The sequence below is a fragment of the Sinocyclocheilus grahami genome, unplaced genomic scaffold (assembly GCF_001515645.1).
Source record: "Sinocyclocheilus grahami isolate Dianchi unplaced genomic scaffold, SAMN03320097.WGS_v1.1 scaffold966.1, whole genome shotgun sequence".
NCBI classification, from domain to species: Eukaryota; Metazoa; Chordata; class Actinopteri; order Cypriniformes; family Cyprinidae; genus Sinocyclocheilus; species Sinocyclocheilus grahami.
In genome coordinates this window covers 99489-115250 of record NW_015506145.1, presented here as the reverse complement: position 1 = coordinate 115250, position 15762 = coordinate 99489, and the positions used below count along the sequence as shown (strand labels likewise).

At 36.8% G+C, this 15762-nt stretch overlaps 1 protein-coding gene across 3 annotated transcripts in view; it reads right to left on the bottom strand.

Annotated features, from left to right (window-relative positions):
* Positions 1 to 15762, bottom strand: part of spata20 (spermatogenesis associated 20) — a 34285-nt gene that overhangs the window by 7419 nt on the left and 11104 nt on the right. For 2 of the 3 annotated variants that reach the window (XM_016250015.1, XM_016250017.1), the window contains 3 exons: positions 13853 to 14061; positions 10883 to 11082; positions 8703 to 8783 (listed from right to left, as the gene is read on the bottom strand). In XM_016250015.1, the coding sequence (XP_016105501.1) occupies positions 8703 to 8783; positions 10883 to 11082; positions 13853 to 14061 (490 nt within the window). Of the gene's footprint in view, positions 1 to 8702; positions 8784 to 10882; positions 11083 to 11320; positions 11418 to 13852; positions 14062 to 15762 lie in introns of those variants that run through there. The other variant, XM_016250018.1, reaches the window with a different exon arrangement.

Genomic DNA, 15762 nt, shown 5'->3' with positions numbered 1-15762 from the left:
ATTTCCCATGAGGTGGAGTACCTGCGGAAATACTCTCATAAGGAGGATAAAAGACTTGCGAGGTATTTTAATTGTCTGTATAGGCTTAGGCTAAAAGTCTCTCTCTGTGAGGTTTTTCCAGGGTGATTTCAGGTAATCGTATCATTAAGTTCTCAACTTAGTTTAGGAAAGTGAACGGAAATGGAAGTATCTTGCACTGTGGACAATAATATTATAAAATTCTCTCCAGAATGTGCACATTATCAAGCCTTTCACAAAGCACTTTCAGTTAAAAGGATTGTTTTCAAATGCGATATACAAAAAATGATTTTCCTATACTTTTTCCTATACTTTCAGAGGAAGTAATAGTACCAAATGAATTTGAATAATTATTTCTAGAAGCTTTTTCGGACTTTTCACACTTCAGAGCATCTCAAAACAACAACAAAAAAATGGCTTCTGAGGAAATTAGACAGACTAAAGTAAAAGCATTTCTTGTCATGATGCTGATTAACACAGACAAATACCTTGTTTAATCTGAGTGGAGCTGATTTAAGGAAGATGGACAAAGACACAGCTAGACTGCAACATCCCATCCCTTAAGGGGCCATCTCTCTCATGGTCCACATCTAAGGTTATTTCATAGGCCAATGTTGTCTGGTGTGTGAGTGTGTGTTAAATGCAGAGTGCTGGTGACACACAGCTGCTGACACACTGAGCCACTACACTGGTCTGAGGTTAGAACAAAAAAAACAATTTACAAACCAGTACTGAACACAGCCTGTAATTCATAATGTCCAATGAGATTTGCTTCCTTTGTTTAAATCTGGCACAAAACAGCTCAATTACAAGTTTAGTTAATACATGAATAATATCCAATCATGCTTTAGTTCCAGGGTTTTCAATTGTTTAGATGCCCAAAACCCCAAAATATAGTGACCTCCTTGCAAAATATTTCACCAAATAAATAAATATAAATGTAAATAAATAAAAGAAACAAATGTTAACATTGTTAACATAAGATATAACAGTATGGTTCAAATTAAATATATTTGATACATTTTATATTTTTCTAAATAAATTTATAATATATAAAAATTAATAATTATGTTTTATTTCTTACCATTTCTAAACTGTCAAGAGAACACAATTATCACAATTAATCTCATGGCTTCTGACTAGTCTTCAGAAAGCAGAATGGCACAATAATATAATATCAAATGCTGTTTAAAATATTGCATTACACATTTTTAATTAATATCAATAATAAATAAAAATGGCTTTTATCATAGATATTACAAGCTAGACTACTGGATACTACTTTCAGGAACTATTTCTAAACACAAAATCTGTGTGACAGACGTAACGGAATGTATTGCTGATTGTGTGTGGGTGTATTTTAGCATCTCCCTGAAGAAGAAGATGCAGAGTTAGATTGTTCATTAGACATGAGTGATGATGATGATGCGTGACCTGACTTTGGGAATATGAGACAAGAGATTAGCTGACATTAATTATTATTATAAAGACAAGGCAAAAAGAAATCAGAGACTCTACCAATCTCTTCCAGAAAAATCAGAAATGTGAAGTTTTAAAACAATATGCTGGTACTGTGTGTGATCTACTATAATCCACACTGTGTTGTTTCTGAGATTCTAAGGCTTTTTTAAACCTTTGCTTTGTACTCTTTCGTTCCCGTTGAGTTGCCTGGGGACCTCTCTGGCTCTTGTGATGTCTCAGCGGCCTTGTTAGGGATTCAGGACCATTTGTCTCAGTAATCAGACGAAGTCTAGAAATCTTTGCGGTGCAAAGGTCCTTGCTCTACTGTACTGCCGAAATCCCATCTCAGATATAGAAATCCCATCTCAGATACTATAGAAATATTAGCTATAAATATTACCTCTGTACTTAACGAAATAACTGTATGAAAACCACATCCCTGGAATGCAGTTATATTTAAATGAATCTTTAAATGAACAAGTGTTTTCTTTGTTGGGCAATAGTACACCTGGACACCGTTAAATGGTTAGTTCACCCAAAAATGAAAATTCTGTTATTAATTACTCACTCTCATGTCGTTTCAAACCCGTAAGACCTTCGTTCATCTTCGGAACACAAATTAAGATATTTTTGAGAGCTGTCTGACCCTGCATAGACAGCAATACAACTGAAATGTTCCCAAGTCCAGAAACATAGCAAGGAGATCTGTAAAATAATCCATGTAACATCAGGGGTTCAACCCTAATTCAACCCGTAATTTTACGAAGCTACGAGAATACTTATTGTGCGCAAAAGAAAAAAAAAAGACTTTATTCAACAATTCGTCTCCTCCGCATCACCCTGTAGCGCCATTTTGGAGAGTATCAGCTGGACGTAAACAGTGTATGCTGTTCTGTGTCAGCTGCGTCACCTTACGAGTTTGAAACGACATGAGGGTGAGTAATTAATGACAGAATTTAAATTTTTGGGTGTACTATCCCTTTAATATATGCTTATGCATTTGGATGGACTAAACTGATCTCAGAACAGACTTTCTATGAGCACAAGGAAATCACATGACTGAAGTGAGCAGCTGGTTGCCATCATCAGGGATATGGAGTGGCTGTTCTAAAGCCTCATATTCTACTGTAACAAGCCCCATGAGGATCTGCACACCTACCGTACCACCTTTATAATCAACACGGGTTTTAGCCTAATTAAAGTATGGATAAATTTATTCCAACAATTTTAATCATGCCTGCAGATCGCAACAGGTGGGATTAATTGATTTTGAGTTCAAGTGTCCCTCTAGCAAATTTGAATTAAATAAGTAAGAACAGATGAGACCGCAAAAGCAGAAGATTCTTATACAGCACATTCCCCACAATTAAACTCGGCGCCCCAAAATGAAGGAACAGAACAGATGATACAATAATTGGATTTAAATTAAAAAAGATTTTCTAGTTTGGTTGGCTAATGTATCGTGAAAAATGCTCTTTCGGTATTGGTCCTCGCAACACACTCTCGAGCCTCTCTAGGTCTGTCTTCATAAACCTTTCATTTGTACCGAATGAGGTTGAACAAGCTATTATCACATCAAAGGCACGGCGATCAGGGGATACCCAATATGTACAGTGGAATGGGAATAATTCGTTTTGTATAACTCAGTGAAGCGTGCAGTAAAGAACAGATGAGACCGCAAAAGCAGAAGATTCTTATACAGCACATTCCCCACAATTAAACTCGGCGCCCCAAAATGAAGGAACAGAACAGATGATACAATAATTGGATTTAAATTAAAAAAGATTTTCTAGTTTGGTTGGCTAATGTATCGTGAAAAATGCTCTTTCGGTATTGGTCCTCGCAACACACTCTCGAGCCTCTCTAGGTCTGTCTTCATAAACCTTTCATTTGTACCGAATGAGGTTGAACAAGCTATTATCACATCAAAGGCACGGCGATCAGGGGATACCCAATATGTACAGTGGAATGGGAATAATTCGTTTTGTATAACTCAGTGAAGCGTGCAGTAAGGTCTCAGGTAACAAACAGAGAATTAGTTGCATTTCTCAGATCACAGCAGGGCCACACATGTTCATAAGCTGTTTCAGTTTACATAGACTAGCATCCACAGCAAACTGGGTGAATAATTGCAATTTGTATTTAACTTTAAACTGCTTGACAAAGGTTTGTTTGAAAACTTTAAACAAAAATGGATGGATGGATGGATGGATGGATGGATGGATGGATGGATGGATGGATGGATGGATGGAGCAAACGTTAGAACAATAGAATGATAGAACAACAGATAGATCGATAGAACGATAAAACGATAGATAGATAGATAGATAGATAGATAGATAGATAGATACTGTAAGAAAAAGTGATGAGGACGTTGAAGATCTCGATGTAGATTTTTATTGCAGCATAGCAGTGACAAAGTACATGTAGTACCTTGGGTTCAACGGAGTCAGAATGAACCACGAACATCCTAAGCTCAAACATTTTATACACTCAGAGTTTACTACCCTTAATGTAAATGAAGTTGCTCCTGTCGTAACTTAATGTTAATTAAGTTCTGACACCCCTTTGTCTGAGATGGTTCATGGTGTCCCACACCTGCTTCCATTCTACAATTGGTCACCATTTGCTCAGGATGTGATCATCCCAAATGGTCTAGAAACAACATAACTGTTGACTTTCTTCTTTAATTAAGCCATTTTGGGAAATGAGCATGATCAAATATATATTGTGGAGTGGAATCTGGGTCGGGGCAGACTATAGATTCTTACATTACATTCATATAAATAGATATGGATGGATTTCCAGTGAAGCTAAACAAACAGGTTTGATAATAGAAGGGGTACTTACTGAAGTGCACACAAAAGGCAGCCTCTTACTGCAGACAGGCGTTACATTCATATAAATAGATATGGATGGATTTCCAGTGAAGCTAAACAAACAGGTTTGATAATAGAAGGGGTAATTACTGATAATGCTGTTTTGATAACCCTTGGTGAGTTCAGGTTAAATCTATCACAGCTATATCTACACAAACATGCAAGGTGAGCCAGTGTCACACTAACGCTCTTGGTTTAGAGATGGGAAGCAGAGCGCAATGCCGCTCTAAATGCTCTCGCAATGTACGAGCAGGAAATCTCATCAGCTCCACAGTCTCTAGGCCTCAGATTCAATTTCACATTTTTCACACAAGGAACCAGATTGTGCCTTTAATATTTGCAAGTAATATGTATGTGTGTGTTTGAGGAACACTGATGCATGATTTTTCCATTGCCAGGATTTATATGACTATAATGAGTAAGAGCAAGCTCTGTTTTTCTTTGTTTATAAAGAATACCCAATGCCATGGAGACAAAGCGCTGGTTCTGGCTGATTCAGTGACTTAAGATGATGGCTCTCATTACGTTTAATTCATGTCCTGACTCTGCAGGTGAGAACCATTTATCCCTCTCTAATTACGTGTCTCTCTTGTTACAAATGAAAAACACAGATTAGGAAAAGAGAGAGAGAAATGTAGCTTAATCTTTCCATGTAACTGAAAGCAGACATGTCAGCCCACCGTACATGAAAGCATCCTCTAACATCCCTCTCTGTTCAAATCAGTGCAAGAATTTTCAGTGCAAGAATTTTCTTGACACAATTCAAAAACTTTAAAAGTTCAATTTCAGCCATACTAAAGCACAAATTTATCTTTTTGTAAACTCTTTAGTCTGACCACAATCACACCCTCTGATTTTTGCAAGTTCAGCTTACACATCTACACTACCGTCCAAAAGCGTGAAGTCGGTATGATATTTTAATGTTTTTGAAAGGAGTCTCTTATGATCACCAAGATTTATGCTCCGGGAACGAATGAGTGAGACTCCATTCACTCAGTTGGCCCAGGCAAATCACCTGTCTAGATGCTTACTTCAATTCTATGAGATTTTATATAGCTGAATAACGCATAAAAAAGACACACCCAATGTAACAGATATAAAGTAGAGATAGTTCACCCCCCCAAAAAAATGAAAATACTTTAATTTTTACTCTCTATCATTAGGGATGTGAATCATCACTGGTTTCACGTTTCGATTCGTTTACGATTGTCATGTCAACGTTTCGATTCAATTTGATATCACAATGCATCACGATACGTCACATCCTCAATTTTCAATATTACGGCACATGGCTACATTTTCATATTCACTTTATATCAGATTTATTTTGTGCATTTGTATTAAATTATACAACCAGGCTTACAAATTAATAATAAATCAAAACAATTGCTAAGAATTTAACCAACTAAATATAACTTCAAAACATACAAGCAAATATGATGCAAGTGCATTTAACTGCAGCCGCGAGCTTCAGGACAAACAAACACAAAGCGCACATGAAAGTTTGCCAGTACGTGAGTTTCATGCATCTAATACTCGCTTTGGTGTTTCGCTTCCCTCCGCCATTTTAAGCTAACGTGACAAGTGTGTATGCAAATGACGTCAGTATGCTATAATCAATTATGGTCTATTACTGCATCGATGCAGAATCGTCCATGTCTGCATTGCGATGCATCGTAGACACGATTCATTTCAACACCCTTACTATCATTTCGTTCAGTAACCGTATAGCTTTCTTTCTTCTGCAGGACATACTTATGAGGTGAATTTTTGAAGAATAGTGAGTGAGTGCTGGGGCTATAATGTGAAGCCATACAATAGCTGTGTGTGACAAACAGGCTGAAATGTAAGTCATTATTCACTACAGACTCTGTGTGCCCCACAGAAAAATAAAAAAAAAACGAGCACAAATCTGTCTCTCAATCTGTCATAAGTGGTTGATATGACATGAATTTTAGCAAATAAATGTTCACTATTGGGTGAATTATGCTTTTAAATTCCCATAATTAACCAACAGTAAATGTGCTTTATTGTGATCAGACTGGCAGGGATGGATTTGCACAAATCGTTGACAGAAGCATGACTTCTCTGCATTAGGGGACACACACTCACTCACACACACTCCAGTATTTCCGAAACAGAGAAAAAGAACCATATATATTGTGCACATGGCAAAAAGGGATCATAACTAAACAAGTCAAATATTACATCTGGCCAGGAGCAAGAGACATTACATTTCTCATACCTACTAGACTACTATGAAAACCGAAAAGACCAAAATATACAGACTGCAGATATGAAACAACCTAGAGCAACATTTATATGTGGCACATTTCTAAAAGAATATACATTGGGAAACAATGTAGAAAAGGACTTCATTTTTTCAATCTGGATTTGACTGAATAATATATTTATACTGTTCATTTTCCTACCTACACAGATTTGGTTATGTCAGCAGCAAATTTGTTTTAGAAGCAAAGAAAGTTATTAAATCCCAATGAAAGATTATGAAGTGTGGCTATAATGAGAAAAAAGATGAATGTGCCAAAGACTTTGCCTATGGGGGTAGAATTGTTGCTTAATTCCAAATAAATAGATTATGATCCACAAATACATAGAATGAGATCCACAAATAAATCTTAAAGTTTCACAAACATGAATTAAATTCACAAATAAATTAAATGAGATTTGCAAATAAAAAACATATTCACAAATATATATGTATGTCACAACCACAACTTTGCCTGGCATTTATTTGTGAATTGAAGTTATCTCAGGACGAGACCGCCCTGATTGTAAAGCAAAACGTGATTGGCTATAGCGAGACTGTGCTACGATTGGTCAGCGAATGTGGCTGTTATCTGATTGGCTTGAGTAGACGGTGGGTGGAGTCCACGTATTTGTGGATTGTCAGCACGTCTTGACGCAAGAAATGTTTCACAATTCGCAAATGCACAGGACGCGATTCACAAATGCGTGCAGCTATCTACAAATGCACAGGACGTGATTCACAAATAAATGCCAGGCAAAGTTGTGGTTGTGACATAAATATATATTTGTGAATATGTTTTTTATTTGCAAATCTTATTTTATTTATTTGTGAATTTAATTCATGTTTGTGAAACTTTAAGATTTATATGTGGATCTCATTCTATTTATTTGTGGATCATAATCTATTTATTTGGAATTAAGCAACAATTCTACCCCCATATTTGCCCCACCAGGGAGGAACATATGATGCACCATGAGGAGATCAAACTCAGCCTTTGACACGAGATATGACATTCAGGGTTCACTGATGGAGTGTAAGGTCACATCATGCTTACATCCTCCCAACACCAGCCTACAGAGCCACCTACTGTAACAACAGAAATAGAGAACAACGGGATGGCCCCAGCCTATTTTCCATTCATGATCTCTCTCGTCCATTTCGTTTAAAAACAAACTTTATTCCTGCCTTAAGGACAGGGAGTGTTATCCTCTCTAGGGATTTCACAATAAAGATGTTAGACCACCGTAATAAATGGCAAAAGGTTAGACCTTGGTGTGTATTCTGTTGTGCTTGCTATTAGTATTTCACACTTAAAACTTGTAAGGCCAGATGCGCCGAGCATGTGTGTGTTTGCTCTTTCTGTCATCGTGTGAGAGAAGAGAGCAGTCGGAGGAGCGCTGGGGAAAAGGGCAGGAAGAGTGCCAATGCTATCCTGAGCTACGACCTTTAGCGAAAGAAAAAAAATCCCCACAAAGCCAAGCCTAAGGCTAACATCTACAGAAAACTCTTAACTATTTACTAATTATTCCAAAATGTAAAATGTGGTGTGGTGGGTAGCCATTGTCCCAGCCCTTTGCCTCGCAGCATGCATAGGTTAAAAATCTGACAACTTGACCTTTCGCTGGAGATTACTTTAGTGAACTCATTAGCATGACTGTACTCCAATGCACAAGGCATTCTGTGTAAACCAATGAACGTGTCATGTATGAGAAAAAAAACATCTACATACAGTGAAAAGCCACTAAAATCTGAAAAAAGGTAAAATCATCCAGTGTTGCACCAAATTAATTTTATATATAGGTCTATTATGGCAGATTAAAAAAGACGTTAATTTCAATTCTTGGCATATTTCATTCAATCATATACATATATTTTAAATGTGCTCTTTGGGGGAAAAAAAGAAAATTAAAAGTCACTTGTGTGCAGAAAATGTGTATTTTAGTTTTTTGGTTAACTACAATAATCCTGTCTCATATAGTATTTCAAAGTTGAATGAACTGATTGAAGCACCCTATTAGAGTGACCTTAATAGCCCTAACAGCGCTCTGTCTTAGAGAGTAAAGCACACTTACTTTATGGGGCAGAAATAGAGAGTTGACACAGGAAATCAAACTTGCAGTGTCCTCAGCATCAGGCTGGCCACAGATGACAATCTACAAGAAAAATAAGAGACTGTTACACAGAACAGAACAACAAACTTGTGAGCAAAAAAAAAAAAAAAAAAGACTTATGAACCACCAAATGAACAAATGCGAAAAGAAGAAGAAAGGGTCAGGACTGCTTGTATGGTGCTGTAATGAGGTGGACAGGTGTGATGTGCAGTGGACTGCCCTCAGCTGGACCTCTAGCTTATTATTCCTCCTACTCTGATGACTTCTCTGCCGCTGGTGAGCTCTGATGGCCATGACACATGTTCACAGCTCATACAATTGTCCAGGAACAGGAGAAAACTTTGGAAAAATGGCCTGACAGGGAAAACTTTTATCCAGCAGCATCATTCTAATTGATCTGTGACAGATCCAAGCACTAACGGTCCTCATAGTGAGGACTGATGAACTGGCTTTCAATTCTACTGTATGCACCTTTATAACAGAAGCAACAAGGGTCATACTGATATCCCAAATAAGCTTAGGAATCAGCAATGAGATACACCATTAAGCCTAGAGATTAGGGTTCAGAAGTTTGGGGTCAGAAAGTTTCTTTCTTTCTTTCAATACTTTTATACTTTTCCACAATAATACTATGCAGCACAGCTGTTTCCAACATTGAAAGTAATAAGAAATGTTAAATGAGCAACAAATCAGTATATTAATATAATTTCTGAAGGATCATGTGACACTGAAGACTGGAGTAATGGTTGCTGAAAATTCAGCTTTGCCATCACAGGAATAAATTACATTGTAAAATATTATAAAATAGAAAACAGTTCTTTTAAATTGTAATAATATTTCACAGTATTACTGTTTTTAATGTATTTCATGATATCAAATAACTTCAGCCTTGGTAAGCATAAGAGACTTCAAAAACATTTTAAAAAATCATTAAACCGACCCCAAACGTTTGAACGATAGTCTGTGTACATATACACACAATTTTTATATCTGAGCTCCTAAAATTACACAACATTTGTTTATTACAGCATTAAACATGGATGGAAATATAAATGAATACAAAAGAAGCATCCAAAGACCAGCTGAAACCAAAATGTGATGCCAGCATATGCTGTGTCTCGCATGCTGATTTGTTGTTTTCCCCACCAGATTTCTTAACCAGCAAGACTTTTGTGGTCAACCAGCTTCACTGGCTGGTTTTGACACCTTTATGTTCAATAGGTTGTATTAAGTTGTATCTTCCAGAATGCCTGGCATGGCCCACACATGCCTACGGAAGTTCAGGATGACTCTACAGATGCTCAGATCATTAAACTTGCGTGCACAATTGAGAGCTTCCTGTCAGGCTGCATTACTATCTGGTACAGTAGCAGCAAAACATTGGACCAGAAGGACGTACAGAGGGTGGTGCGGTCAGCTGCATATTACACCACAGGTGTATCGTCAACCTGCAGGACATCTACACCAGGTGGAACAGGAAAATCATTGAGAACAGAGTCCCTTGATCAATGGTCTATCCTCAGTTCTGTTCTGCCTGGAGTCATAATCAATTTTAATTTAAGGCAAAAAGCATTGTTCACTAATCATTTCTTACACTGCTGGATAAATAAAAGTAAATTAATAAATATTTTGTAAACAATATTTAATAGTAATAATAATAATAATAATTATGTTAATAAATATTTACATATAATAATATATAAATAAATATAATTAATAATAAGTGTAAATATATTCAAATAAATACGTAAAACAATGTTAAATAATACATAAACATAATAATTATAATAATGGTAAAATAGAAAATAAATGATTAAATAAGCTAACAAACAATACATACTTAATTTATAGTTTAAATAAGGTTTAATTAAATCATAAATATTGAAAATATTGAAAATATACATCTTAAAAAGTGTTTATAAAACTAATCAGAAGCATATAGTGAAAAACTGTCAAGACTTGGACTTGAGATTGGAGTCTAGCATAGGGACTTGAGAACATGTCTGTCTTATTGTAGTATTCAGTCAAGGAGGCTTAAAAAATAGCATTTCATTGCCATTGCATCAGTTGGACATGACGTGACAAGTGAAACCAGACTTTTAAACTTCATATTCAGTAGTTGTGGACGAGACTGCAGTTACCTGCTTAAGGGTGTAATGCTGGGCCATGACACTGCGGACCATGTCTGGCAGGGCGACTGGCACCTTAATCAGTCTATCAGAGAAGGCAGTCAGTAATTGCTGTGAGCGTTGTATCCAGTCCTGCCGGCCTGTGTGGTGGGAGAGTCGCAGCAAGTTCATGGCTGAGACAGAGTTCGCACTGGGTTCTGCACCGTCCTGATCTGTAAAAAAAAATTGTAAAAAAGGAAAAGATACAATGGTATTCTAGTCAGATAAGTCCAGTCCAGCGTATCAGCCATGTTTTCAAACACATTGACGTAAACAGTCTGGCTTCTGGAAAAAACTGCATCATAACATTTATGGTTCCAATATCAATTTAACTGGAGCACATTTATCAGTTTAAGCCGAGCTATAAGTGTCTGATATCACAAGTGAAGTGGCTCTAGAGCTGTGAGTTGATTTACTTTATCTGCTCTTTGTTTGTGTGCAAAGGGGGAGTTGGGAGTGGGTTCCCATGCCTCGTGTCACAGTGTAATGAGCTGATTGCATCTGGGAGCTGAGAGGGATGGAAGCGATGACTGATGAATAGCAGCAATGCTGTTCCAACTAAACTCATGCAGATGATATCAGGTAGCTTGCTCCTTAGAAGACACATGCACCACACATGGCCATTTACTGCGTGCAAGTCATGTCAGAATGATCGTATTTACAAGCTGAGCACACATGAACGGCACAACAAATCTGGATTTTCTTAAAGACAAGTTAGGAGTATATCAGTTTGCGAATTCTGGTGACTAAACTCATGCAGATGATATCAGGTAGCTTGCTCCTTAGAAGACACATGCAGTCATGTCAGAATGATCGTATTTACAAGTCATGTCAGAATGATCGTATTTACAAGCTGATATACTCCTAACTTGTCTTTAAGAGTATATCAGTTTGCGAATTCTGGTGGAAGAAAATAAGTATTGATCATAAATTGTAATTATGAACGTTGGAGGTAAAATTGGTTTGTATAGCTTGGGTGTAGAGTTTAGTAATAAAGCTTGCCAGAAAATACTAATAATTTGCCTGGTTTATGAGGAGACAGGATAGTGGGACCAAACTATTTCCCAACGTTCTCTCTCTCTCTCTCTCTCTCACAGCAAACACATATATAAAACATCAGCTGCACCTGGAATGTGCATCCTTTGTGCTTTATTTTGTTGCATTTACTTTGTAGCTTCCCGAAATACACTACAGTTAGAAAGTTTAGGGTCAATGAGATTTTTGTTTTAAAAGAAAATCACAGTTTTAATCTGCAAGGATGCATTAAATTAATCAAAATGAGCATAAAGACATTTGTAATGTTACAAAGATTTCTATTTCAAATAAATGCTATTCATCAAAAAATCCTGAAAAAAAGTATCACAGTTTCCACAAAAATATTAAGCAACCACTAGCAACAATTAAACTTATTTCTGAAGGATCATGTGGCGGTGAAGACTGGAGTAAAGGCTGCTAATAATTCAGCTTCATATATTAAAATACAAAATATTTACTGTAATTCAATTTCACAATATTATTCTTTTTACTGTGATTAGGTCAAATAAATGCAGCCTTGATGAGCGTAAAAGACTTCATTAAAAAAATTGAAAAATCTTACCGAACCCAAACTTCTGAACAGTAATGCAGCTTCTTAAATGACTCTTTACGACGCTTTAATGACTGTCTTTATGTGGAAGTGAAAAAGATAAATAAATTATGACTATACTTATCATGATTTTCAAACTCATAATGTAGAACTTCCCAGGAGGACTTGAACACAGCATTGCATGTGGTCAATATGGAAAACAGGCTTTCTATTAAATACTTAAAATATTTGCACAGCAACAAAAGTCTTTGAAGGACTCAAGCCCAAAATAAAGAAACCCAATAGCTTTATTTTAGAAAATCTAGTGGCTACACTGCCTGTGGTTTTTACAAAATGGCAAAGCTGACTCGTTTTTTTCTTGTCTCGTTTGGGCAAGGCGTAAAATGTAGAGTGGCAGATGCTTTGGGAGGCAATCCATCTTCCACCGACAGAGAGAGGTGAAGGGACTCGGTTCTAAGACGTGACAGCACCGCATGACTCCTAATGGAGCCAACTCTGGCTCACTATATTATGGCCCAGTCACTCAAAAAAGATGAAAAATCTGTCTTATGTCCATTTTAATTTATCAGAAGCAACAACAAAAGCATAACAGTTAGCTTTCTCAGCTCTCATCCATATCTAATTGGTGTCAGTGCCATTTTCACAGTGCCATCAGTCACGGCCCAGGCACACTGGTGCGACTATTTGCTCACATCAGCTCGTACTACCAATTCCTACAGAGAAAATATGGAGCCAAGCCATTCGGGACATTAAGCCCCGGCACTTATATAGTTCGAAAGTATGTGTGCGGACAAAAAAAGAATGAAAAATCACTCTCTCATTCCACTTCCATAGCAATGTCACGCAGAAGGTGATGAATGGTGCACAGTATGAAATAAAAGGGATGCGGTGTTACTTCAAGGAAATATCAATTGCTTTAACAAAACAGTCTTTGAAGTACTGGATCAGTCTTCTATATTGGTCAAATTCTACCCAGAAACACGGAGAGGGTGGAGGAGGAGATATTGGAATTCATCAGAAGATGGACTGGAAAAGAAATGGTGTGAAAAAAGGCAGTGTGTTTGGGTGAGATAGAAAAGAGAGAAGGACATTACAGCATAATAAAAGACTCGGTTTCAAATAAAATAACTCGGTTTCAGCCAGACATACCCAGGCGAGGGTACATAGGAGCGCAGTGTGGTGGAGCTATCAGCGGTGGAGTGATGCAGAATGTAGACTGACAGCTACAGATCTTCATCATCCTTCCCATGACTCATACCCACCCACACATTCCCAAAGCAAAAAGCCTAGATCCATAGGCTTTCCACACCCTTAATACAGGGTACCGTCACACATGATGTCACATTTCTGCTCCTCACCCTGTTTGAGAGCTAACAGCAGGGTCGGATCTGAGGGGTCGCTGCAGAAGTAGCCGCTGCCCTGGGAATCCCAGAAGAGCTGATCCTGCCTCAGCTGGAGCTCTTCAGCCCACTGCAGCCAGTGGACCCTTTGCGTGGCCTCAAACAGGTCCAGCAGCCCACACACCACAAAGGCGTAGTCATCCAGGAAGCCTGCAATGGGAGATGCACTGGAGAGAACATTATAGAGAACTTTAGTAGAGAAGGTCAAGATCTTCTGTTCTTCCACAAATACAAATTAAATTTCTTGTTAATGTTGGCTTGACCTGCGTAATAATGTCAGGTTAACCTATGCTGGGTTGATCGACATAACATAAGCTCTATTGATTGCAACTGTGGGATTCTGCCAATTTCCCGCAGAAATAGTTTAAACTCCAAAAGAATGGAAAACGCATTTACAGTGATGCACGTATCAGTGGAAGCCTTGCAAAACAAGAAATGAATAGGGTTCACAGCAGGAATTCAAAACTCATAAACTCTATGGATACCTTGTATTCACTGTAAGCTACTTCCTGTGAATGTGTGAGACTTCTGATTCATTAGCCGCTGGTGGTAAATAACTACAAGAATAACATGCAGAAAACAGTTTAAAAGAGTTATTTTAGTATCATTATGAAACTATTATATTTTGAATTAGTTTTGATTTTTATGTTTTCCATTTTCATTTTTAATTAATGTTAAAGTAATTTTGATCTGTTTTTGTCATTTGTAGGATTTATTTTTTTATATGTCTACACAGTCTTTATCAATTTTATTTCGGTTTCAGTTTAAGCTATTTTATCAAGTTAAAATAAATTTAATTGAGAAATGTTGTCTTGGCAACTAGCAGAAATGTAAAAAAAAGTTTACGTTTATGTAACATTTAACAGTAACATTTATTTTATTTTAAGTAGCAATGTTTTTAAGGTTTTAGTTATCTATAACAACCCTACTCTAACATTTATGACTGTACACTAGGTAAAAAGTTTGCTTTTACAAGTTTTTTTTTTTACAAGTATTTTACAAAAAGTATTTTGTATTTTACAAGCAATTCTACTGTATCATACCATGTGAATTGCTTAAATCACAATAATGTTTTAAATGTTATGGTTATGTTTTTGAAATGTGACTATGTGTGTCATAAACATATTGATAAATTAATGAAGTGTGTAATTTCTGTGCAACTAGTGACATTTGGAATTGCAGAAATAAGTTTCAAACACTTCCCCATCTTCCACTGGATGACAAACAGTCCCACTCCAAATTCACAGCACTACTTGAGCCAATGAACAAAAAGAAGTCTTGCTGAGAGAAGTCTGTCATTTCTCTGGAAGGTTAAGTTATGATATTTTAATTCAAAATTACATATATATCGCTTACAATAAGATCAATACGATGCATAGAGAGGGTGAATTTTCATTTCATACCAATTTCATCAATTGCGGAACAAGCAGGGATTATTGACGCATGCCACAAATGCAATCTATAGAGATGTCTTTGACCTGAAATGCTATATTACTACAACACAGAATCAGGGTGCACATTGAAATTAAAAAGCAAAAAGATTAATCTCAATGAGCTTCAGTGATATTTCAATTATGACATTCTATGGCTGGATGTAAGCTTCATTTAAATATGCCTTTAAGAACTAAAGTAGTTTTTTATGAAGTTCTCCTAAAATTACTTGTCTAATAAAATAAGACAGTGGAGGCAGAACAGTCTCTGTTTACTGAAAGTAAAACTTTCGCCCCTCTGAAGCACCGTGTGAACGCATAACAGCCCCAATGAGAAAAATACACATCACAAAGGGTAAAGTTACTGCATGAATTACATCCTATTTCAGTCTATTACAATTGCTCATGTCCATGGTACTTCTTTTCTTAAGGGGGGGG